The sequence below is a fragment of the Dendropsophus ebraccatus genome, chromosome 10, assembly GCF_027789765.1.
Source record: "Dendropsophus ebraccatus isolate aDenEbr1 chromosome 10, aDenEbr1.pat, whole genome shotgun sequence".
Classification (NCBI taxonomy): domain Eukaryota; kingdom Metazoa; phylum Chordata; class Amphibia; order Anura; family Hylidae; genus Dendropsophus; species Dendropsophus ebraccatus.
In genome coordinates, this window is record NC_091463.1 from 49,989,263 (window position 1) to 50,015,992 (window position 26,730).

At 47.4% G+C, this 26,730-nt stretch overlaps 1 protein-coding gene across 1 annotated transcript in view; it reads left to right on the forward strand.

Annotated features, from left to right (window-relative positions):
• The first annotated feature begins 10,802 nt into the window (after positions 1-10,802).
• The window catches only part of CUL4B (cullin 4B), a 31,417-nt gene continuing 15,489 nt past the window's right edge, over positions 10,803-26,730 (forward strand). Inside the window, exons 1-4 of the mRNA XM_069986664.1 lie at positions 10,803-11,071; positions 11,355-11,732; positions 18,243-18,358; positions 25,949-26,052. Of these exons, the coding sequence (XP_069842765.1) occupies positions 11,020-11,071; positions 11,355-11,732; positions 18,243-18,358; positions 25,949-26,052 (650 nt within the window). The 5' untranslated portion in view covers positions 10,803-11,019. The remainder of the gene's footprint in view (positions 11,072-11,354; positions 11,733-18,242; positions 18,359-25,948; positions 26,053-26,730) is intronic.

Sequence of the window (26,730 nt, forward strand, 5' to 3'; positions counted from 1 at the left end):
CAGTCCTGTTACATCTTCTCCCTCTGTCCTGGGCCGCTGTGGAGGGGTCAGGAGAACCAGGAATACAGGAGGGGGCAGGGAATCACAGCACAGGCAGCACTGTAGTGAGGCTTCTGGGCCCTGACCTGCTGTTTGGCCTCTACAGGCTGCCATGCAGTGAGCCCCGCCCCCCTCTCCTCTGGTCCGACGCTGAGAGACTGAGGCCTGGAGGAGCCACAAAATGACTTCAGTGGCTCACCAGTGCCCCCCTCATCCCTGCGCCCGGCTCATCCCCCCTCATCCCTGCGCCCGGCTCATCCCCCCTCCCCCCACAGCCTCAGGTAATGATGTGTGCGCCCACCACCTGCACACAGTGCGATGTGTGTCAGTGTGTGAGCGCAGTGAGAGGGGAGGGAGTGGGAAAGAAATGGCGTGGGCAAGTGTCGAGGGGCCTCTTGAGGCACTGTGGGCCCCGGCACTTGCCCGAGTATGCCTGGTGCTGATGCCGGCCCTGGTTTCAGGGTATTTGCCCCTCATCAGTGTGAAGCAGGATTCTGGCTAATGGAGGCAAGGAAAAGTGGACCAACAAAACACAGCAATCACTGAGCTCATGTGATGTGACATGTCAATTATTTCCAGCCATTGTGCATTGAAATCAATGCAATTTTTTACTGCAACAACGGTCGTTGTCCATACAATGTGTGAACATAGCCTTATGCTATGTTTCAAACAAGGTATGAACAACAGCCGTTGTTTGACACACAAAAACAACAGCCAATGTTGCAGTGAAAATTGCAATGAATTCTATGCAGAATGGCTGGAAATAATTGACTTGTCAGAAAGTTATATAGATTTGTAGTTTACTTCTATTTAGAAATCTCAAGTCTTCCAGTAATTATCATCTGCTGTATGTCCTGCAGAAAGTGGTCTTTTCTTTTTAGTCTGACACAGTGCTTTCTGCTGCCACCTCTGTCCCTTACAGGAACTGTCCAGAGCAGGAGAAATTTATAGGGTTACCCAACGCTACAAAAAACATGGCCACTTTTCCCCCTCTCTTGTCTCCAGATTGGGTGGGGGTTTCAAACTCAGTTCCGTTGAAGTAAATGGAGCTTAATTGCAAACTGCACCTGAACTTGAGACAAGAGAGGGGAAAAAGTGGCCTGGATAACCCCAACTCCGGCGTGTTTTTTTTTAGCTTTTTTAACACACATTACAAAGTTATATAACTTTGTAATGTGTGTAAATAACCTATCTGGCTCCGGCCCCCCCTCCAAGTTAAATAAAATATACATACCCGATTACGGTCAACCCCGTCCTCTTCTCCCGGGCGCCATTTTGTGACGATGTTGTCACAGCAGGGGGCGGGCCTGGTCTTCATCCTCTTCGGCGTCTTCTGCTGAAGTGGATGGGAGAGAAAAGGCTGCTGGTGCACATGCGCACCAGCAGCCTTTTCATTGGCTGGACTGCATCACATGGCTCCCAGCTTGCTCAGCCCTGATTGGCCGAGCTTCCTGGAAGCCATGTGATGCGCTCCAGCCAATGAAAAGGCTGCTGGTGCGCATGTGCTTTGAGTTCTGAATGTGAGTTCTGAAGATCGGGGCCGGAGGTTTAAGTGCCGATCGTCACCGGAGGGATGGAGAGTATGATCTGTGTGTGTGTCTGTGTTTTTTTTTTTTCCGACCCGCCGGAGTTGTCCTTTAATATGAGGATTTGCTTTTGCTCTGGACATTTCCTGACATGGACAGAGGTGGCAGCAGAGAGCACTGTGTCAGACTGAAAAGAATACACCACTTCCTGCAGGACATACAGCAGCTGATACGTAAAAGACTAGAGGTTTTAAATACAAGTGATTTTCAAATCTGTATAACTTTCTGACACCAGTTGATTTGAAAATACTCTGTACCCCTTTAATGAAAGAAATAGCCTCTTTATTTCCACAAAAGCAGTGTCACATCCATTATTGGTGACATTACAACTTTCACTGGGATCGCCATAATGACAAGTCAGAGACACTATCTCAGTCTCATACCACTTCTTCTTTGGACAGATTGGCTTTCAGAGTTTATAGTCAATTTCCTGACAAGCCTTGTGGGACATAGTGTGGTGTCATACAGGCTGTAACCCCGATCCTTAGGAACTGAGACAGACAAGGAGGTAGCTATGATCAGCGCTGATGGGTTTGTGTATCTGCCTCCTATGTGCAAACTAATAAAAGCTGCCACATATTCATTATATAAGTATGGCTGATTATATAACTGAGCCGCTGACAGCGCTGCACAGCTAGTTCATACTAGTTTACTCCACCTTGTGTCCATTTACCACATACACAAATAGATTGGGGCACTGAGACTTGCTTCACACTGCCTTAAAATCTCAGAAAAACGCCAAGGCCAGATGTTAGCTGGAGGTCAATGGAAGTTTATATTCTGCCTTCCACATATAGGGGGAGATTTAGCAAACTGGTGCAAAGTAGAATTGGCTCAATTGCCCCTAGCAACCAATCAGATTTCACCTTTCATTCCTCAAAGACTCTTTGGAAAATGAAAAGTGGAATCTGATTGGTTGCTAGGGGCAACTGAGCCAATTCTACTTTACACCATGTTTGATAAATCTCCCCAATGGTGTTTTTTGGGGGTGGCATTTTTCTCTCCTCACTGGCGTTTTTGAGGCTCTTTGGCAGTTTTTTGTGGGTGTGGGTTTTTTTTGGGAAACTGTGGCGATTTTTTCTACCATAGACTACAATAGACTACAAATGGAAGAAAAAAAAAAGTTCGGCACACAAAAATGCATAAACCACAAAAAAATATCATTCACACATAGGGTGCATTCACACTGCAGAATTCTCGCGGATAACATCCACAAACGGGGGGGGGGGGGGGGGGCTTGGCGGGCGACATTTGTGGGATGTTATCCACGAGAATTCCATAGTGTCAACACACCCATTAAGTCAAAAATACCAGCCAAAAATGGCAAAAAAAAAAAATGCAAGAATTGAATTTCAGGCGTTTTTTGCAGGTCTGAAAAACGCCATACAAAAAGCATGTGTGAGGGCACCCTTAGGCTATGTTCACATAACATATTTTTTATTAAAAGAACGGCCATTGTTTTCAATTAAAACAATGGCCGTTCTTTTAGCTTTAGGAAGAACATGACATGGCATCATGACAGGAAGAACATGACATGGCATCCAAAAAATTGAAACTGCAGACTATAGGACATTGTTCACATTGTGCTGCATATTCCATGCAGTTAGTTGTTCTGCTTGTATCTTGGAGCAGAACTGGGGAAAAGAGACTGGAGCCATGCTGAAGGCATAAAGCAGCTGGATCTTACATCAGTATTACCCCCACCACAGGTCCTCGCCCGACCACGTTTCTGTTGACCTAAACTAACAACTACTCTGTGTGTGTATGGGGGGGGGCATTGGTTTAATCATGTTTTCACCCAGTAAACACCCCCCACAGTAATACCCCTAAATGATGGCATCAGGTTTCCCCCAGCGCAGGTCATTGAATGCCCCCACCTCCTTTTTACAAGGGAACCATCTCCCCCCCGTCCCTTGTCCCCATACTCCTCATCATAGACTGTGATATGATCCTGGCTTTATTACTATTATTATCCAGCTCATATGGCTGGCATCTCCCCCCATCCATTATAGACTGTGATATGATCCTGGCTTTATTATTACTATTATATGGCTGGCATCTCCCCCCATCCATTATAGACTGTGATATAATCCTGGCTTTATCTATATAATAAAAATCAAAGTCTGTCTGTCTGTCCTTCTGTCTGTCTGTCCTCTATAGACTTCCAAACGCCTGAACCGATTGACCCCAAATTTGGCACACAGATACATTGGGTGCCCGGGAAGGTTATTGCGAAGGTCCCGTCCTGCCAGATGTACAGGAGGGGAGGGGGAGGGGAAAGAGAGGCGCCCCATAGAGATGAATGGGAAAATCTCCTCACTACAAACACAGGTGATATAATTAGCTGCAGCAGACACGGCAGTTGGAGCCTTAGCAACCAATAGGATTACTGCTTTCATTTTCACAGGGAGCAATGGTTGCTAGGGAAGCTGCCTCACAACATCCACAGTAATAACTGGTAGACCCCCTACTCCATCTATACAGTACATGTATACAGGACCCCCTAATCCATCTATACAGTACATGTATATACAGGACCCCCTACTCCATCTATACAGTACATGTATACAGGACCCCCTACTCCATCTATACAGTACATGTATATACAGGACCCCCTACTTCATCTATACAGTACATATATATACAGGGCCCCCTACTCCATCTATACAGTACATGTATATACAGGACCCCCTACTCCATCTATACAGGACATGTATATACAGGACCCCCTACTCCATCTATACAGTACATGTATATACAGGGCACAACAGGTATACCAAACTGTGACTGGGTAACACTGCCACACCAGACCTGACCAATACCAACATACTGTGACTGGATAACACCTCCATAACAGACCTGACCAATACCGCCACACTGTGACTGGGTAACACTGACATACCAGACCTGACGAATACCACCATACTGTGACTGGATAACACTGCCACACCAGACCTGACCAATACCACCATACTGTGACTGGATATTACTGCCATACCAGACCTGACCAATACCACCATACTGTGACTGGATAACACTGTCATACAAGACCTGACCAATACCGCCATACTGTGACTGGATAACACTGTCATATAAGACCTGACCAATACCGCCATACTGTGAATGGATAACACCGCCACACCAGACCTGATCAATACCGCTATACTATGTTGGATAACACTGTCATACCAGACCTAACCAATAACGCCATACTGTGACTGGATAACACTGCCATTACCAGACCTGACCAATACCGCCATACTGTGCTGGATAACACTGTCATACCAGACCTGACCAATACCGCCATACTGTGACTGGATAACACCGCCATACCAGACCTGACCAATACCGCCATACTGTGACTGGATAACACTGCCATACCAGACCTGACCAATACCGGCAAATTGTGACTGGGTAACACCACCACACCAGACCTGACCAATACCGCCATACTGTGACTGGATAACACAATCATATCAGACCTGACCAATACTGCCATACTGTGACTGGATAACACCGCTAAACCAGACCTGACCAATACCACCATACCATGACTGGATAACACCGCCACACCAGACCTGACCAATACCGCCATACTGTGACTGGATAACACCGCCATACCAGACATGACCAATACCGACACACTGTGACTGAATAACACTGCCATACGGGTAAATACAACCCTGCAGGTATACAGGACACTACAGGTACACAGGACCCCAAAACTATACACTACAGGTGCACGTGACCTCCACAAAACTATATACTACAGGTATACAGGACCCCAAATTTTACACTACAGGTATACAGGACCCCAAAACTATATAATACAGGTATTCAGGACCTCCATCAACTATATACTTCAGGTATACAGGACCTCCACCAACTATATACTACAGGTATACCGGACCCCACCAACTATATACTACAGGTATATAGGACCCCAAACTATACACTACAGGTATACAGGACCTCAAAACTATACACTACAGGTATACAGGACCTACACCAACTCTATAATACAGGTATACAGGACCTACACCAACTCTATAATACAGGTATACAGCACCTTCACCAACTCTATACTACAAGTATACAGGACCCCAAATATACTACAGGTATACAGGAACTCCACCAGCTATATACTACAGGTATACAGGACCCCAAACTATACACTACAGGTATACATGACCTCCACCAACTCTATACTATAGTTATACAGGACCCTCAAACTATTTACTACAGGTATACAGGGCCCCTGAACTATATACTACAGGTATACAAGACCTCCACCAATTATACACTACAGGTATCCAGGACCCTCAAACTATAAACTACAGGTATACAAGACCTCCACCAACTATACATTACAGGTATACAGCACCAACTATATACTACAGGTATACAGGACCCCCGAACTATACAGTACAGGTATACAGGACCTTCACCAACTGTACACTGCAGGTATACAGGACCTCCCTCAACTATACACTACAGGTATACAGCCCCCCCCCAAATACACACTACAAGTATACAGGACCCCCCCCAACTATACACTATAGGTATACAGACCCCCCAACTATGCACTACAGATATGCGAGACCCCTAAAAACTATACATTGTGGGTATACAGAACCCCTCCAACTATGCACTACAGGTATACACTAATTCCACTAATTAACTCAGATGAAACAATACCTTTAGCTTGGCCTCCTGGGCACCTTAGAACAAATCTAATTAACACACTGACACTTTATACCCGGGCAGCGCCGGGTACATTTTCTAGTCTATATCATAAAAATCAAAGTCTGTCTGTCTGTCCTTCTGTCTGTCTGTCTGTCTGTCCTCTATAGACTTCCAAACGCCTGAACCGTTTGACCCCAAATTTGGCACACAGATACATTGGGTGCCCGGGAAGGTTATTGCGAAGGTCCCGTCCCCGCCAGATGTACAGGAGGGAAGGGGGAGGGGAAAGAGAGGCGCCCCATAAAGATGAATGGGAAAATCTCCTCACTGCAAACACAGGTGATATAATTAGCTGCAGCAGACACGGCAGTTGGAGCCTTAGCAACCAATAGGATTACTGCTTTCATTTTCACAGGGAGCAATGGTTGCTAGGGAAGCTGCCTCACAACATCCACAGTAATAACTGGTAGACCCCCTACTCCATCTATACAGTACATGTATATACAGGACCCCCTACTCCATCCATACAGTACATGTGTATACAGGACCCCCTACTCCATCTATACAGTACATGTATATACAGGACCCCCTACTCCATCTATACAGTACATGTATATACAGGACCCCCTACTCCATCTATACAGTACATGTATATACAAGACCCCCTACTCCATCTATATAGTACATATATATACAGGACCCCCTACTCCATCTATACAGTACATGTATATACAGGGCACAACAGGTATACCAAACTGTGACTGGGTAACACTGCTACACCAGACCTGACCAATACCGCCATACTGTGCTGGATAACACTATCATACCAGACCTGACCAATACCGCCATACTGTGACTGGATAACACTGCCAGACCTGACCAATACCGCCATACTGTGACTGGATAACACCTCCATACCAGACCTGACCAATACCGCCATACTGTGACTGGATAACACCTCCATACCAGACCTGACCAATACCGCCATACTGTGACTGGGTAACACCGCCACACCAGACCTGACCAATACCGCCATACTGTGACTGGATAACACTGCCACACCAGACCTGACCAATACCGCCATACTGTGACTGGATAACACTGTCATACCAGACCTGATCAATACAGCCATACTGTGACTGGATAACACTGTCATACCAGACCTGACCAATACCGCCATACTGTGACTGGATAACACCACCACACCAGACCTGACCAATACCGCCATACTGTGCTGGATAACACCGCCATACCAGACCTGACCAATACCGCCATACTGTGCTGGATAACACTGTCATAACACGCCTGACCAATACCGCCATACTGTGACTGGATAACACTGCCATACCAGACCTGACCAACACCGCCATACTGTGACTGGGTAACACTGCCACACCAGACCTGACCAATACCGCCATACTGTGCTGGATAACACTGTCATACCAGACCTGACCAATACCGCCATACTGTGACTGGATAACACTGTCATACCAGACATGACCAATACCGCCATACTGTGACTGGATAACACTGTCATACCAGACCTGACCAATACCGCCATACTGTGACTGGGTAACACTGCCATACTAGACCTGACCAATACCGCCATACTGTGACTGGATAACACTGTCATACCAGACCTGACCAATACCGCCATACTGTGACTGGATAACACCGCCATACCAGACCTGACCAATACTACCATACTGTGACTGGGTAACACTGTCATAACACACCTGACCAATACCACCATACTATGACTGGAAAAAACTGCTATACCAGACCTGACCAATACCACCATACTGTAACTGGATAACACTGTCATACCACACCTGACCAATACCGCCATTCTGTGACTGGATAACACTGCCATACCAGACCTGACCAATACCGCCATACTATGACTGGATAACACTGCCATACATGACCTAACCAATAACGCCATACTGTGACTGGATAACACTGCCATACCACACCTGACCAATGCCGCCATACTGTGACTGGATAACACCAGTATAGCAGACCTGACCAATACCGCCACATTGTGACTGGAGAACACCGCCACACCAGACCTGACCAATACTGCCATACTGTGACTGGATAACACCGCCATACCAGACATGACCAATACCGACACACTGTGACTAAATAACACTGCCATACCAGACCTGACCAATACCGCCATACTGTGACTGGATAACACCGCTATACCAGACCTGACCAATACCACCATACCCCCCTTGAAAAGACACCAGATTTTCTGGCAAGTCTGAACGGGAGGGTACTGCCCCTCTGCAAGGTGCTACGCTACACACCAGACGATGGGTGCCTAATGGTAAATACGACCCTGCAGGTATACAGGACCCCAAAACTATACACTACAGGTGCACGGGACCTCCACCAACTATATACTACAGGTATACAGGACCCCAAACTTTACACTACAGGTATACAGGACCCCAAAACTATACACTACAGGTATACAGGACCTCCACCAACTATATACTTCAGGTATACAGGACCTCCACCAACTATATACTACAGGTATACAGGACCCCAAACTATACACTACAGGTATACAGGACCCCAAAACTATACCCTACAGGTATACAGGAACTCCACCAACTATATACTACAGGTATACAGCACCTTCACCAACTCTATACTACAGGTATACAGGACCCCAAAGCTATATACTACAGGTATACAGGAACTCCACCAACTATATACTACAGGTATATAGGACCCCAAAGTATACACTACAGGTATACAGAACCTCCACCAACTCTATACTACAGTTATACAGGACCTTCAAACTATGCACTACAGGTATACAGGACCCCCGAACTATTTACTACAGGTATACAAGACCTCCACCAATTATACACTACAGGTATCCAGGACCCTCAAACTATAAACTACAGGTATACAAGACTTCCACCAACTATACATTACAGGTATACAGCACCAACTATATACTACAGGTATACAGGACCCCCGAACTATACAGTACAGGTATACAGGACCTTCACCAACTGTACACTGCAGGTATACAGGACACCCCCAACTATACACTATAGGTATACAGCCCCCCCAACTATGCACTACAGATATGCGAGACCCCTAAAAACTATACATTGTGGGTATACAAAACCCCTCCAACTATGCACTACAGGTATACACTAATTTCACTGATTAACTCAGATGAAACAATACCTTTAGCTTGGCCTCCTGGGCACCTTAGAACAAATCTAATTAACACACTGACACTTTATACCCGGGCAGCGTCGGGTACATTTTCTAGTTATTACTATTATATGGCTGGCATCTCCCCCCATCCATTATAGACTGTGATATGATCCTGGCTTTATTATTACTATTATTATCCAGCTCATATGGTTGGCATCTCCCCTATCCATTGTCCCCATACATTATAGACTGTTATATGATCCTGGCTTTTTTATTATTATTATTATTATTATTATTATTATTATTATTATTATTATTATTATTATTATTATCATTATTATTATTATTATCCAGCTCATATGTCTGGCATCTCCCCCCATACATTATAGACTGTGATATGATCCTGGCTTTTTTATTATTATTATTATTATTATTACTATTATCCAGCTCATATGGCTGGCATCTCCCCCCATACATTATAGACTGTGATATGATCCTGGCTTTATTATTACTATTATATGGCTGGCATCTCCCTTATCCATTGTCCCCATACATTATAGACTGTGATATGATCCTGGCTTTTTTATTATTATTATTATTATTATTATTATTATTATTATTATTATTATTATTATTATTATTATTATTATCCAGCTCATATGACTGGCATCTCCCCCCATACATTATAGACTGTGATATGATCCTGGCTTTATTATTATTATCCAGCTCATATGTCTGGCATCTCCCCCCATACATTATAGACTGTGATATGATCCTGGCTTTATTATTATTATCCAGCTTATATGGCTGGCATCTCTCCGCTGTAACTACTACACCTCCCATCAATGACATAATAAGAGTTGTAGTTTTTGAGGTATGGGGCACACTGATGTAAATAATGAGCTATATACTACCCAGCAGCTGACATGCCATGTGGATGTGCTGGAGATGACATTAGAACTAGATATGGCTGATGTGAAGCCATTGCACAGTGTCCCCAAATAATGGCTCTCCACCTGCTGCAAGACTCCCAGCATGCTCTTGCTAACGTGCTATGACATCATGCTGGGATGTGTAGTTCTGCTGCAGCTGGGGAGCCACAGGTTGGGGGACGCTCCCACTATGTACAGGACAATACTCTCCTATGCGAGCTATGCACCGTGATATCTATTGACGAGATATCGATACATGACATATGAGGAATGTTTATAGCCCGACCGAATCACGTGACGTGAACCCTGCATCAGGCGGTGGTGCACGTGACGCGCTCTCCGTCTTTCAGAGAAAAACCGCAGGTACTGTGTACTCGCCGGCTGACGGGAGAAGGCGTACAACACGCGGATGACCTCACGTCACGTGACCCCACCAATCAGCGCCCCGGCCAGCGCGGTGACGTCATCACATCAGAAGCGGCTCCGCCCCCAGCCCGTTCCCCTGTGTCCCTGTTTTCTCCCTCCCAGGTCTCTAACTCCCCGCCGGGACCAATCAGATCGGCAGCTCGGCGAGGGAAAGGCGACGGATGAGGCCCGCACGGTCGGGCATTATGAAAGACCTCGCCGCCAGCCCTTCCGGTAGGTGAGAGGGAGCGGACACGGGCGATTCCACCGGCCATAGAGGGGGGCGGGGAGGGTCTGGGGCCAGGAGGAGGGGGCGCCGGTAGTGTCTATAGGCAGCTCTACCCGAGATGCCTTGAGAGAGGAAGTGAGGCCATCTTTGGTGCCTTTTCTTCTGACAATAAACAAGCAGAAAGTGGAGTATCCCGAGGCAGCAGCAGCAGGCCGGAGCCGGGGCCCACGCGTCAGCCATTGCCGCCGCTCAGCTCCTCCATGTCCGGTGTGTTCATGTTCCCCGCAGGTTTATCGTCCCCCAACCCTCCGGCTCAGGAGGTCAAGGCAGAGGGAAACAGCAAGAAGAGGAAGCTCGCCAACAGCAGCAGTAGCGGGGCTGACAAGGACGACTTCGACCCCATCTCCCCCCCCAAGAACTCCAACCACATCCAGAAGAAGCTCAGGTTTGAGGACACTCTGGACTTTCTTGGACTCGATGTGAAGATGGCTGAGGAGTCCCCCTCCTCCTCCGCTACCCCCCAGCCCCTGCGCAGTAAGAACGTGCTCATCTCCCCCGTGGCCGCCGGCCATCACGCCAATGGGCTCACCAAGGCCTCTCCTGTCTCCAGCTTCGCCAACAGCAAGCCCGGCTCAGCCAAGAAGTTAGTCATCAAGAACTTTAAAGGTAACACGTGGCGGCAGGTGTCTGCCCTGCACGAGGGGGGATGCCCACTTCTAGACTGGCCGCAGGGGAGAGGGGGGATGCCCACTGCCAGACTGGCCGCAGGGGAGAGGGGGGATGCCCACTGCCAGACTGGCCGCAGGGGAGAGGGGGGATGCCCACTGCCAGACTGGCCGCAGGGGAGAGGGGGGATGCCCACTGCCAGACTGGCCGCAGGGGAGAGGGGGGATGCCCACTGCCAGACTGGCCGCAGGGGAGAGGGGGGATGCCCACTGCCAGACTGGCCGCAGGGGAGAGGGGGGATGCCCACTGCCAGACTGGCCGCAGGGGAGAGGGGGGATGCCCACTGCCAGACTGGCCGCAGGGGAGAGGGGGGATGCCCACTGCCAGACTGGCCGCAGGGGAGAGGGGGGATGCCCACTGCCAGACTGGCCGCAGGGGAGAGGGGGGATGCCCACTGCCAGACTGGCCGCAGGGGAGAGGGGGGATGCCCACTGCCAGACTGGCCGCAGGGGAGAGGGGGGATGCCCACTGCCAGACTGGCCGCAGGGGAGAGGGGGGATGCCCACTGCCAGACTGGCCGCAGGGGAGAGGGGGGATGCCCACTGCCAGACTGGCCGCAGGGGAGAGGGGGGATGCCCACTGCCAGACTGGCCGCAGGGGAGAGGGGGGATGCCCACTGCCAGACTGAATTGTATGGATTGTTTGCCAAGAGCAGCTTAAAAGGTGATCTCCAGGCAAATGTTGAAAAAAAAAAAAAAAGTAAGTTAATAATGAAGTAATACTTACCTGTCCCCCCCCCCGCAGCATCACCACTTATTGTCACCTGCTGATTTTCTGTATCTTCTGGTCATGTGACTCAGCTCAGAAATGCCCGCTCAACTAGTCAGTGACTAGGATGGGAAACCTCTGCAGTCACCAACAGGCTGAGCGGGTAATTCCTACCAGGTCGTAATGAAACAGGAGTCTGGAGGGTGACAGTGAACCGTGGCACTGTGAGGGTACCAGGATGGGTAAGTATCACTTCATTATTATGTTCGCACCACCTGCTGCCCTCCCTTTTTTATTTTTATAACATTTGCCTAGAGTTCTCCTCTGTAGTGATGTATATCTCCATCAGTGCTTTAGCGTTTCAGTGATGTTGTGTGACCTTCCAGGCAAAAATCTATTTGCTCCTTTTGGCATGAGCATGATGAGGATGAGTAGTCTCCCTGCTTCCCTTTGTGGGGGTGGGAGAGGGGGCTCTGATACAGTGCTGGTTGTGGTCCCTGCTGCTCTCATCACTGACCAACGCTTGTCATGTGGACCAGGAGGAACTTTCGCAGCTTATCACTGTGAGGCTCATAGACAAAGTGACTTCTGAATAGAGATGAGTGAACCTCAAGCATGCTCGAGTCCATCCGAACCCGAACTTTCGGCATTTGATTAGCGGTGGCTGCTGAACTTGGATAAAGCCCTAAGGCTATGTGGAAAACATGGATATAGTCATTGGCTGTATCCATGTTTTCCAGACAACCTTAGGGCTTTATCAAACTTCAGCAGCCCCCGCTAATCAAATGCTGAACGATCGGGTTTGGATGGACTCGAGCATACTCGAGGTTTGCTCATCTCTACTTCTGAACTGTACACAAACCCTGGATCTGATCACACGAGACCAGAAGTTGCATTATATCAGGTGAACGGGAGGAACTGTGGCTCTGTTGCTGTGCCTTACCATGCTGATAGGAAAATTATTACTTTTTAGGACAAAATATCAGTAGAAAGTTGAAGGCTTGAACTTACATTTGATTTTATATTCCAGAGCTGCGTTCATGATTCTGCTGTTGTCATACTGGTATAATGCATACTTTGCACTATAGTGTAATACTGCATGTGCAGTCATTGGGCCTGCAAGGAATGTTGGGAGAGTTAAAGTGACTGTACCACCAGGCCCAGGCTGAAGCACTGGAGGCGGGCGGACCCACCCTTAGTGGGAGGAAACCCTAGCCCCTCTATAATGGGGTTCCATTGATTCTAATGGAGTCATGTCATGGGGGGGCTGGGGTTTCTTCCCACTAAGGGTGGGTCGGCCCGCCTCCAGTGCTTCAGCCTTGGCCTGGTGGTACAGTCACTTTAACCTCTGAAGCTTTGTGGTAATGCAGCCTTTGGCTATAATACAGAGCGGGATTTGGCATTACCTTTTTGCTGAATGGTCTTTTCCTAGCGAGGAACTAAAGAGCACCCAACAGCATTTTAAGTGGTGGACTACTATTTCCAGTTAGGTTGATCCTATGAATTCACATTAAGGCCTCATTCACATGATTCATGTCGTGACCCCCTCCACGATGTGCGCCACAGAAAAAATATGTCATGCCAAGAGGGAAAAAAGGAGCCGGGAAGTTTGCGCCTCGTGTAATCCTGTTACATGAAAATGTGTGAATTAAAAGTATTGGTGGACTCTCACCTTTTAGCCCCTTGGGCTTTGTACGTATCACCCCACTTTGGGCTAGCTTGTAGCGTTGGATGATGGCTGCCGGCCAAAGGATCCAGGAAACGGGACTTCTCCCAATGTCTGGACCCGTGGTTTCATGCAGTGGAGAGAAGAAAAAAGTACCTGGGTAGGTATCCTGACGCTGCCAAAGATTTTCATGAGTGAAGTATAAAATATAATATATAAATATAAAATGGCTGGTTTATTGGGTACAATCAGTGAAAATGTACATAAAATAAGCAGTTACGTGTTTCAGGAGTTGCATCTCCCTTTATCAGATTGCATGTACAGTGGTGCCTTTGGTTTCGGAGTAACTTGGTTTAAGAGCGTTTTGGTTTAAGAGCTCACAGTTTTTCAAAATTGTGACTTGGTTTAAGAGCATTGCTTTGGTTTAAGAGCTCCCTGTTCTGGGTGGGAGGGGGAGTGGAGGAGGGGCATGGCCTGCATAGCGGGATCTATAGCACTGCTATACTGCGCCCACATATGTCCTGCTCATTCCTTCATGTTCCTTCAGTTTCTATCAGTCCTGATTGGCCCATGCTGAACACACCCCCCCTTCCCCATTGCTGTCATGTGACCACACAGACCTCTGACAGCAGCCCTGCTTCTGTATTCTAGCCTGTTGTACTACACTACTGCATTGTGGGTATCTGCAGTTCCATCCTGTATCTACAAACTGCTGCTGTGTTATCAGGTTTATGCAGTTACTATACATTATACACCACATGATGATTGCTATACAGTACAGTAACTTATATCATCACATATTCAGTTGTTTCTTATTGTTTCATTTGGTGTACATGTTCAGAATAATTATTTTTGGGGTGTGGAACCTACTCCCGAATGCGTAATTGCTTATTTTATGTACATTTTTACTGATTTTATCCAATAAAACAGCCATTTTATGTTTTAAATAAGGAATTTTTGCCAACGCCAGGATACCTACCCAGGTACTTTTTTCTTCTCTCCACTGCACTTCTGGTAATTAAGCCTCTGGGGGGGGGGGGGAGGCGAGTAGTTGTCAGATAATGTGCTCCTGTCATCTCTGCTGATGGGGGGCTGAACTTTCATTGGGGGATCCGTGCCACGATCCTCCTCCGCTTTAGGACATGTCCTATTTTTTCACGGCTTGGGTCGCGGCATGGATTGTGTAAATGAATTGATTTGAAGGGTTCTTGAAATTGTCCATGGACGTGGATCTGCGAAAATATTATGGGACATGTGCATGCAGCCTAAGGGTCCTATTCCACGGGCCGAGGATGGCCCGATAAACGATTTTTACTGGGCCTATTCCACGGCCTGATGATCGTTGAGCGAGGGCTGCAGGGACATCGTTACCGATGTCCTTGCAGCATCGTACATTACCTGTCCAGGCTTCTTCTCCGCGCTGTCTTTATCCCTGGGTCCCGCGCGCTCTATCTTCAGAATGGCCGGTCAGCTGACAGGCCACACTCGGCCAATCACAGGCCGCTGCGGCCCCGGCCTGTGATTGGCTGAGCGCTCCGTCAGCTGACCGGCCATTCTGAAGATAGAGCGCGCGGGACCCCGGGGATGAAGACAGTGCGGAGAAGAAGCCTGGACAGGTAATGTATGCTGCTTGTCAAATGGTCGGTCGCCCGCCGCGCACTGCTATTCAACCGTAGCGATGCGCGGTGGGGGAACGATTTTAGGTCTGGCCCTAAATGAACGATCAGCCGATGACACGATCATCGGCTGATTATCGTTCAGTGAAATAGTCAGAACAATCAGCCGAATCGGGCCAAATGGGGCCGATTATTGTTACTGTGAAATAGGGCCCTTAGGGTACGTTCACATGCACTTCAATTGCTGCAGATTTAATCAACACAAATAAATGTGTGAACATACCCTAAAGGTCTTCTCCAGTTTAGAAAATCCACTTTCATGAAGTTTGTTGGGAAATTTTACGTCAACGGAGAAGCCCCTATGTTCAGGATCCTCATGTCTTGGTTGTAGTGTAGTTCTACCCTTGTGGTAGCGCTGCAGGGAGAATAATAACCTACTGACAGATTCTAAGGGTCCTATCAGACAAAGCGATTATTTATTTTATTTTATTTTTTTTCTGCAGTTAATGATAAACTATTGCAAACTAGCGATTTTGTGAACGACCTGAAATTATTCACCATAAAACACTAAGCAGAATAAATTAGGATTGTTTGCCTACTCTAGTATGTGATCGATGGTAATAACGAATCAACAATGTGTACATACTCCGAAAGATTTGCTAATGATTAACAATGATGATCAGCTCAAAAGATGCAATCAACAACATATGAACAAATTTTCGTTAGGCGATGATCATTGCCTGCATACACACGAAAAAATAATTGCTTAAGTTCGCACGATATAACGGTTTTTCTGGCCTGGTCAGAGTACAGATGATCGCTGAGGGTCCCACCAGGGCCCCCTTCTAGCAAGGACCACTTGAGTAGAGGACTCCTTTAAAGTATATTGGGGAAGATTAAACAATCTGTAAAGAAGTAGTTGCCCATAGCAACCATCAGATTTCAGCCTTTATTTTTCTGAAGCCTTTTAACAAATCAGCTGCTGATCTCGAAGGCTGTCATGGCATGATGGGAGTTCTAGTTTGGCAACAGCTGGAGTGCCGAAGGTTCCCCATCCCTGTTTAAGACGGACGGATTTATTGTCTGTGGGAGCCACAAATGAGCCCTGATCAGCGGCTCATTTGTGGTGCCTTTACACGGCCCGAGAAATCGAGCAGATGGGCTGCATGAATGAACCTTGTATTGTTTTTGCATCCCTGGAAACTGACAGCATAGATACTTATATATCTGTGCTGTCAGTTTCCAAATCACGGGCCGTGTATACCTGCCAGCCACCAGTGATCCGGTGTCTGGCTCTCTGGTCCTCATGCTGGCTCTTCAGGCCCCAACTCCTCTGCCTGTCAATGATTCTGGAGGAGGAGACGGCCTGACATTACGGAGGAATGGAAAACCAGATGCCAGATCACATGGCTGGTAGTAGGGATGGTCCGAACCTGCCGAGGTTCGGGTTCGTATGAACCCGAATGCTCGGCATCAGATTCTCGCTGTCTGCCTGCTCCGCAGTGTTAGTGTACTGTGCAAATGGTTTAGCAATCGACTTTACTGAATGCTATTCGAAAAGAAAAAAATCCTCAATGGCAGAATTTTTTTTTTATTGTGCGAGCTGGCGCGTATACTCACCACAGAGGATCAGTGTCCCGAGGCGTGGCTATGTTCCTGTACTGCGGCACCGTTTAAATCCGGCACGCGCTCCTGTGACCCCCTTTTTTGTCTCCTGGGATCACAGGCCAGAAATCCCACTCTTCTATAGAGAGTGCATTGGAAAGCGTCACTTACAGCCTTTTGATCCTGCAAGACAAAAGAGGGGTTACTGGAGCAGATCATGGGAGCGTGCGCCAGATTTGAACTGGACAGGAACAAAGCGGGTTGAACTTAAATAGTAAGTAGGAAACTAGAGAGAGTGGAGCAGAACAAGCATGTCAATGTGTTTGGTTCCGAGGACATATTGGTTGTGTCTATGAAGTAACTCACAGCATCTGAGGATAGATGAACGATGATGGTAGTGACAACGTTGGTCACATGACTGCCTATATCTGTAAGGAAGAGTGACATATGCAACAAATTGCTTGTATTCAGTGTTTATGTACATATCCACATTTTCCTGCTGAGGGTACGGGTTGTCAGCAGTAGTGATGTGATAGGATCTGTGTCCTGGACTTTGTAGTACCTCTGTGTCAGGGAGCTGCAGCGGTACTGTGAACATGATTCAGGCCTGCCATTTTACTGCAATTTATTTTTTATTTATTTTTTTTTAATCAGGCACTTTGTGGCAGAACTTCCCAGCAACCTGCTTGGTGGAGATATACATTGCATTTTGCTTTGAGGGCAATATGAAACTATGACCAGGTTTCCCTATTAATCTGACAGCTCTGTTAGCTACCATGGACCGCTGGCTCATATACAGTTATTGTGTGGAAGCCAATGATTTTTTTTTTTTTTAAACTTATTATCTCTTCACAGAAAAACCAAAACTGCCTGAAAACTACACTGACGAAACCTGGCAGAAGCTGAAAGAAGCAGTTGATGCCATTGAAAATAGCACTTCAATAAAATACAACTTAGAAGAATTATACCAGGTAAATAAATCTTTATACTTATAAGTAGTATTTCTGTTATCAGAAAGTCTGGTGCAGAAACGGCTGTTGTCCCTCTAGTGTCTCTTCTCCATGTAGTGTATGGAGACCAGTGTGACCTTTGCAAGAAATGATGTTGGCTAATAAAGTGGTTATTCAGCATCATTAAAAATAAAGCCAGTATGGTGTATGTCTGTTATCACATGTGCGTCCTGTGTCTTCTTTTTTTTTTTTCTTTTTTATTCTTTTTAGACTCCCGTCAAACACTAAATATAACCACCTCCTTTGTCATCATCAGTGGCTGTCAGCTGTAATGTATAGCATGGTGTAAGTTTTACATGAGGGACCCTTGTCACACAGTGCAGTGGTACCTTGGGCTTCTACAAAAGCCCCCACATCTGTATGCTCACACCTAAAGGGCTGCCTGACAGTGAAATACTGATCGATAATCTACCACAATACTATAATGTCTAAGATTATCTAAGCCAGTAAAGGGTCATGTGGTCAGGAATCCCTAATGGTGCTTACAATCAGTACAGTGTTTAGAAAAATAAAAAAGCAAAATTTCTGAGTTTACACAATGTTTTATCATGTTAAAAATGTAAACTGTACCTCATTGATATCGCCATAGCAATTCCTGACTATGGAAAAAAAAATGCTGCATTGTTAAAGGGGAACTATCAGTAGGTTAGATCAGTGCTTCTCAAACTTTTCGTTCTCAGGCCTCACCCGGCAATCCATGTTGATGCTTGGGCCTCACCAACAAACTTATACAACTATAAAGTGGCAAATACCTCCATGTAGTGCACATAATATCCCAGAGCAGTGTCAAAACAACACCAAAGGGCAGAAATAAATGTTGGTTCACCTTTAGTAAACCACCAACACAGTACAGAAAGTACATACTGCTCCACCTGCAGTAACCCATTACCACATACTGTTCCACCTGTATACTAGCCCCACAGTGCAGCATTTCTTTCTCCATAACCCACCTGGCAGCTTACACACACGCTAGCATGATTCTACTCTTAACCTCCTCTTCCTGTGGTAGCTCCCTCTCCCCTCCTTACCCAATTTCTGTACATTTAGCATTCCTGTCACTGTCAGAGTGATGTGCAGAGTTGCTGGCACTGTCAAAGTAGTAGGCATTCCCATAATAGCTCCCAAATAGTAGTTAATACCTTCGATAGTGACTTACAAATAGCTAATTCCCCCAATAGTGACACATCAGTGTCCCACAAATAGTTAAATCCCCTAGATTAGGTATGTGGGTTGGCCCCTGTGCGTAAGATCTCCTGCTTTTCCCCATATAGTAATAATGCTCCAACTGTGACCCTTATACAATATTAATGCCCGCTCCTGTGCCCTTCATACAATAAATGTCTCCTGCTGTGTCCTCCATGTAGTAATAATGTCCCTACTGTGCCCTCTATATAGTAGTAATGTCTCCTGCTGTGCCCCCATATAGTAATAATGGCTTCTGCTGTGTCCTCAATATACTAATAATGCCCCCTGCTGTGCCCTGCATATAGCCCCACTGAGCAGCAACCCGACGCTGTGCCATTTGATCTATTGACATTATTAGGGGGTACTGCCTTGCACCCTATTCCATCCAGCACTGCAGCCTACTGCACCTCACCATGTGCTGCCTTGCAGCCTATTCCACCCAGCGCTGCAGCCTGTTGTATCTCACCATGTACTGCCTTGCAGCTAGGGCTGGACGATTAATCGAATTAATTCGATTAATCGTCCAGAACGTTGAAATCAATTAGATTTTTTGTGAAAATCGTAAACTCGATTTTCAAAAAAAATCATTTCGGGCTGCGGTGCCGGAGAGGAGCTGAGAGGAAGGGGGGTTGCGGTGCGGGCCGGTGGGAGAGCCATAGAGGGGCGGTGTGGGTGAGCGGGGAGAAGATGCTGGAGAGGGGCGGTGCGGTGCCCCCTCCACTGAGCGTCCCGCTCTCCTCCCGGCCAGATATGGAGGTCCCGGGTCTGTGGAGGAGGAGGCCGCAGGGACTACATTAGGTGGTGATCGTGGCGCTGCCCGTCCTGGAGCTATACAGCGGGATCGGGGGGCTCGGTGCAGACCCCCGTTCCCGCTGTATAGCTCCATGACCCGCAGCGACGTGATCACCACTTCCTGTAGTCCCTGCGGCCTCCTCCTCCACGTCTGGCCGGGAGGGGAGCGTGTGTGCGGAGGTAAGAGGAGGAGGAGATGTATGTGCCCTCCTGCTCCAGTCACCCCTAGCTGCACCAGTCACCCCCCAATCCCCTTTAGTGTCCCCCCAGTGTCACCTCAGTCCCCTTCAGTTTTACCCCATTCCCCCTTAGTCACCCCTCATCTATACCTGTACTACTACACCCCTTATTCACTATACCTTTCTACTACACCCCTTATCCACTATACCTCCACTACTACACTTCTCATCCACTATACCTCCACTACTACACCCCTCATCCACTAGACCTCCACTACTACACCCTACGTAGATGGAGGCACAAACATGATTTCCTATACTATATGGGGCCTCTGTTACACTGGAAAGCAATACAGTTGTTGTCTGAAATATCATTAAAATAGTATCTGATGCTGCAGGGAGAAAATGTTCTGTTTATTTAGCAAAAAAGGAAAAAAAAATTGAGATTTAAATGGAGAATCATCCAAAAAAATTTTAAAAATCGAGATTTTATTTTTTGCCCATATCGCCCAGCCCTACTTGCAGCCTATTCCACCCAGCACTGCAGCCTGTTGCACCTCACCATGTATTGCCTTACTGCCTATTCCATCCTGCACTGCAGCCTGTTGCACCTCACCATGTACTGCCTTGCAGCCTATTCCACCCACCACTGCAGCCTATTGCACCTCACCATGTACTGCCTTGCAGCCTATTCCACCCAGGACAGCATCCTATTATACCCCAGCACTGCAGCCTATTCCACCCAGAACAACATCCTATTGTACCCCAGCACTGCAGCCTATTCCACACAGAACAGCATCCTATTTTACCCCAGCACTACAGCCTATTGCACCTCACTATGTAGTGACCTGCAACATATTAGCCCACTGTACAGCCTCTGCAGAACATTGTTCTCAGTCATATCCACCTCTTTGCAGCACATCACACCCACAGCACATTGCCCTGATCTCTGCCCTGCAGCACTGCTTACCCCATTAGCCACTGTGATCTGGATGATGAGCTCCTCCCCTTCCCCAACCTCCAGCGTCCGTCCTGCTGCTCCCCAGGCTCACATGGTTCAGGCTGCTCTGAACTTTCACCATAGCAGAGAGGAGGCTGTACCGAGCCAGGAGCCTGGAGTGTATGTACAGGCTGCTCCTTGCACACGAAGGGCCAGAGGAGGAGGTAGGCGCCTCAGGCAATGATAACTACTGCCCGGAGACTGAGCTGTCTGCCCATTATGTCCTGTGGGCCAGCTTGAGGAGATTTAATTGGCGGGTCACAAATCCTGGAGTACCTGCTGTGTGCCGATGTCGGGCACAGGCAAGGACCCTGCACCTCACCAGACTGAGAGCTGCGCCTTACAGTTTGAGGAGCGCTGGGTTAGATGACTCTGACCTGCTAATGGCTGTCTAGTGTGCACAAGGCTCTGAGGGTGAAGGTACTGCTGGGTTTACACTGCATTTTTCCTATCCGTTCAATATATCTGTTTTGAATTGGTTACTTTTAACGGACAGAAAAATGTAGTCAACGCTATTTTTGTGTGTGTAAAAAAAAAAAAAAAAAACGGAAGTCAACGGAAAAAAGGATCTAAAAGGATGGTACACAATTGCATCTATTTTTTTCCAGAAAACATATACGTTAAACGGATAGGAAAAACGCAGTGTGAACCTAGCCTAAGTCTCTTGCCTTCATCCTCTGCGCTTTTCCCATGCCGTTTGTTGTGCAATCTCTATCCGGTAAGGCCTTTAGGAATGGGGCTACCGCCCCATTGATAATTATTATAAGGGCCCGATTAATGCTTGGGGGGCTTACCATGCAGAGGGTTTTACAACAAGCAGCACAGGAATGGCGCCAAGGAGGAGACTTACCTTCATCCTCAGCTCCCTGTGTGCTCAAGGGAGCTATCAGTAAGTTACATCTGTCCCCTTTAAAGGGATATTCCATCACAATAACATAGTAAATCTTGTAGGACTCGTCAAGCTAAATTATTTTTGCACATACATTTATTTCTCCTGATATGCCCGCTCTATTCCTCCCATTGACAGCTTTTTTAAATTTACATACCACTGCTCTGCTCTAAAAATAGAGGTCTAGCTGGTGTATATAAAGAGATGGTATAAATATACTGTATAAAATATAAAGTGGTACCTTTTGGTTTAAGAGTAACTTGAATTAAGAGAGTTTTGCAAGAAGAGCTCACAGTTTTCCAAAATTGTGACTTTGTTTAAGAGCATTGCTTTGGTTTAAGAGCTCCCTGTACTGGGTGGGAGGGGGAGTGGGGGAGGGGCATGGTCTGCATAGCGGGGTCTACAGCACTGTACTCTGACCCAGGAAGTCTCCCTCACCTTCCAAATCATAGCAGATCCACTTTAGGCTGGGGCTTACATCAGGGGACAGGACTGTGGAGGTAATCTCTCCATAGCTGTAACCCCTCTCGCCCCGGAAAGAGTGCTGCTATTCTGTGCTCACGCTATACACTGCTCATCCCTTCATGCTCTCTGCAGTCTGTCAGTCCTTGTGTTTCCCTTCCTCTCCATTACTATACAGTAACTTATAATATTACATGTTCAGCTGTTTCTATATGTGTTTTTTATTTGTTTTACATGTTATTCAGAATAATAAATCATTATTTTTGGGATGAGGAACCAATTGTCTGCATTTCAGTGATTTCTTATGGAAAAATTTGCTTTGGTATAAGAGTGGGTTTGGATTACAAGCACGGCCCCGGAACATATTATGCTCTTAATCCAAGGCACCACTGTATATACTACAGCTATATATGCATCATCCAGACCACTGTTAGGGAGAGTGTGCCATATCAGGAGAAGAAGCAAGTTGGGTAAATGAATGTGTTTGCAAAAATATTTTATTTCATAAACCTTACAAGTATAACCATATTAGTTGGGATGTGAATACCCCTTTAAGGTCTCCTTTACACCATACTCCTTTTGAGGAATTATTTTGTGTCTATTTATGGCAGGGGTGGGGAACCTTTTCCATGTCGAGGGCCGGTCGGGCATTAATAAAATCATTCGAGGGCCGCATACCGTGCGCGGCAGTTAGTAGCGGGGGTTTGCAGCACCCAGGACAAGGCATAGTATTGTTCCCCTAGTGCCCCTGCTATTGTAGTTAACCCCCAGTGATGCCCCTTGTAGTCTAGTTAACCCCCAAGTCATGTCCCTGGTAGCCTAGTTAACCCCCATCAGGCATGTCCCTGGTTGCCTAGTTATTCCCCCCCCATCAGTCATGTCTCTGGTAGCCTAGTTGTCCCCCCCATCAGTCATGTCTCTGGTAGCCTAGTTGTCCCCCCCATCAGTCATGTCTCTGGTAGCCTAGTTGTCCCCCCCATCAGTCATGTCCCTGGTAGCCTAGTTATTCCCCCCCCCCATCAGTCATGTCCCTGGTAGCCTAGTTGTCCCCCCCCCCCCCATCAGTCATGTCCCTGGTAGCCTAGTTGTCCCCCCCCCCCATCAGTCATGTCCCTGGTAGCCTAGTTGTCCCCCCCATCAGTCATGTCCCTGGTAGCCTAGTTGTCTCCCCCATCAGTCATGTCCCTGGTAGCCTAGTTGTCCCCCCATCAGTCATGTCCCTGGTAGCCTAGTTGTCCCCCCCCCCCCCCCATCAGTCATGTCCCTGGTAGCCTAGTTGTCCCCCCCCCCCCCATCAGTCATGTCCCTGGTAGCCTAGTTATTCCCCCCCCATCAGTCATGTCCCTGGTAGCCTAGTTGTCCCCCCCCCCCCCCCCCATCAGTCATGTCCCTGGTAGCCTAGTTGTCCCCCCCCCCCATCAGTCATGTCCCTGGTAGCCTAGTTGTCCCCCCCATCAGTCATGTCCCTGGTAGCCTAGTTGTCCCCCCATCAGTCATGTCCCTGGTAGCCTAGTTGTCCCCCCCCCCCCATCAGTCATGTCCCTGGTAGCCTAGTTGCCCCCCCCCCCCATCAGTCATGTCCCTGGTAGCCTAGTTGTCCCCCCATCAGTCATGTCCCTGGTAGCCTAGTTGTCCCCCCCCCCATCAGTCATGTCCCTGGGATCCTAGTTAACCCCCAAATAAAAAAATAAACATCCCTCTCACCTTACCTCCGCTCCCGCGCTGTCCAGGTCCTCTTCTCTCCCAGGTCCTCTGTGCCGGTCTTCTCCTGCAGGCGGCGCGCGATGAAATGACGTCATCGCGCGCGGCCCGCAGGAGACTAAAGACACGTGCCGCTCTGCTGGGGAAGAAGCCGGCACAGACAGCATCCTCCGGTGTCTGCCAGCTGTCACAGACACCGGAGGATGCGGTGTATGCCGGCTTCTTCCCCAGCAGAGCGGCGAGCATCACAGGGGAGCTGCGGGCCGCGGGCCGCATCGGGAGGTCTCAGGGGCCGGATGCGGCCCGCGGGCCGGAGGTTCCCCACCCCTGATTTATGGCAATCAAACTGGACCTCTGTAGGTGCCATATAATCACTCCAGGACTACTTGTTCTGTATGCTCAAGGTGCCATTTTAAAAGAAAAAAGTTTTGATTGGTTGTCGAGTGAGTGTTTGGACTGTGACTGATCAGTGAAACAAGAAGGGAGAGGACCCCCCCCCCCTTCTCCGCACTGTGCCTGTTTAAGGGCCCTATTACCCGGAACGACAATCTGCTAAATTGGGCCAATTCTGCAGATCACCACTCCGTGTAATAAAGACGACGATCAGCTTAGTCCTGAAGTAAAATAATCGGCCACTGGGCACACATAGCTACGTGTAATAGCGATGTGTGGCCGACAGCTGATGACGGTGTAAAGAAAATAACAACGTTCACACATTGCTTCTCCCCGCTCCCCACAGCCGCCTTTGCAACTTCAGAGCTGGTCTCTGAAGTGATAGGGTACTTAGCCAGTCACTGTCTAGGACAGAAACAACATGGCTAGGGATTGGGCGAGCGGCCTGTCACTTCAGAGACTGGCTCTAACGTTGCACCGGCGGCTGTGAGGAGCTGGGGAAGTGAAGAGAACACTGGGAGTGCAGAAAGGTAATGTATTATTTATTATTATTTTACACTTTTAAAGCAAGGGCTGCACAAACATCACTAACGATATATACAGCCCTTGCTGCACACTAATCGAGCCGTGTAGTAGTCCCAGTAAACGGGCACCAATCTAGCAGATTGGCGCTCATTTACTGTAGCGATAGGGCTGTCTAATACGGCCCTTAGTGAGGCCACGCCATAGAATTATTATGCAGACGTCGTGATCACATGACACAGAGCCAAGAAATAATGTGGTTTGTGCGCACTTCTCCGGGCTTGTCCTCTTGATTTGTATCTGTCTGGTTGAGTACGGCTAGTTTAGTTAGTTCTTGCTCTTCATATTGAAATCTGTAATAATGTACACTTGTAGATAATACCCTGTAATGTGCTGGGATATTAATCTGTCTTTTATGTATCCTTTAGGCTGTTGAAAACCTTTGCTCTTACAAGATTTCTGCAAATCTCTACAAACAATTGAGACAGATATGTGAAGACCACATCAAAGCACAAATTCACCAGTTCAGAGAATATCCTTTACATTTTTGTAAAATGACAATCTGGCATTCTGCATTGTATGAATTATGTAGTGACATATAATCCATGTGTGTAATAAAGCCTTTTCCTGCGGTGTATTGTTTAACTTTACGTATTGCCCATATGCCGCATTCCCCAATATATTTCTATTATTAGTCTGGAGTGCAGATTCTCCCTCTGCTGTCAGTCCAGTCAGCAGACACATGCTGTGGAGATGTGAGAATAGCGCCTGCCGTAACTGTCAGTCTGCATTCCATATGTGTCTTTGGATCACTAAGGGTAGGATCACATAAGCCTCGTCCTTACTATTGCTCTTCCCTAGACCCGGAGCAGTGCAACAAAAATAAATTGTGCTGGTGCATTTGTTGCACTACATACATCAATGCCACCAGATGGACCTAACTGACTTTAAAGGGGTTGTGTAGGCTTACACAAACATGTCTGGTTTCTTGGAGGAATAGTTCTTCATTTGGGTGTTGCTTTATAGCTCAGTTCCATTGAAGTGAATGGTTCTGAATTGTAATACTGCACACAACCTACTTACTTGTAAGAAAGTAGTTCACATCTTTTCTGTGGCGGTTAGGTTTATCGAAAACGGGTAATGCGCGGCCGATAACAATGAATGTTAATGTCTACACTAGTGCTACAGTGATCGTTAATGTGTCTCAACC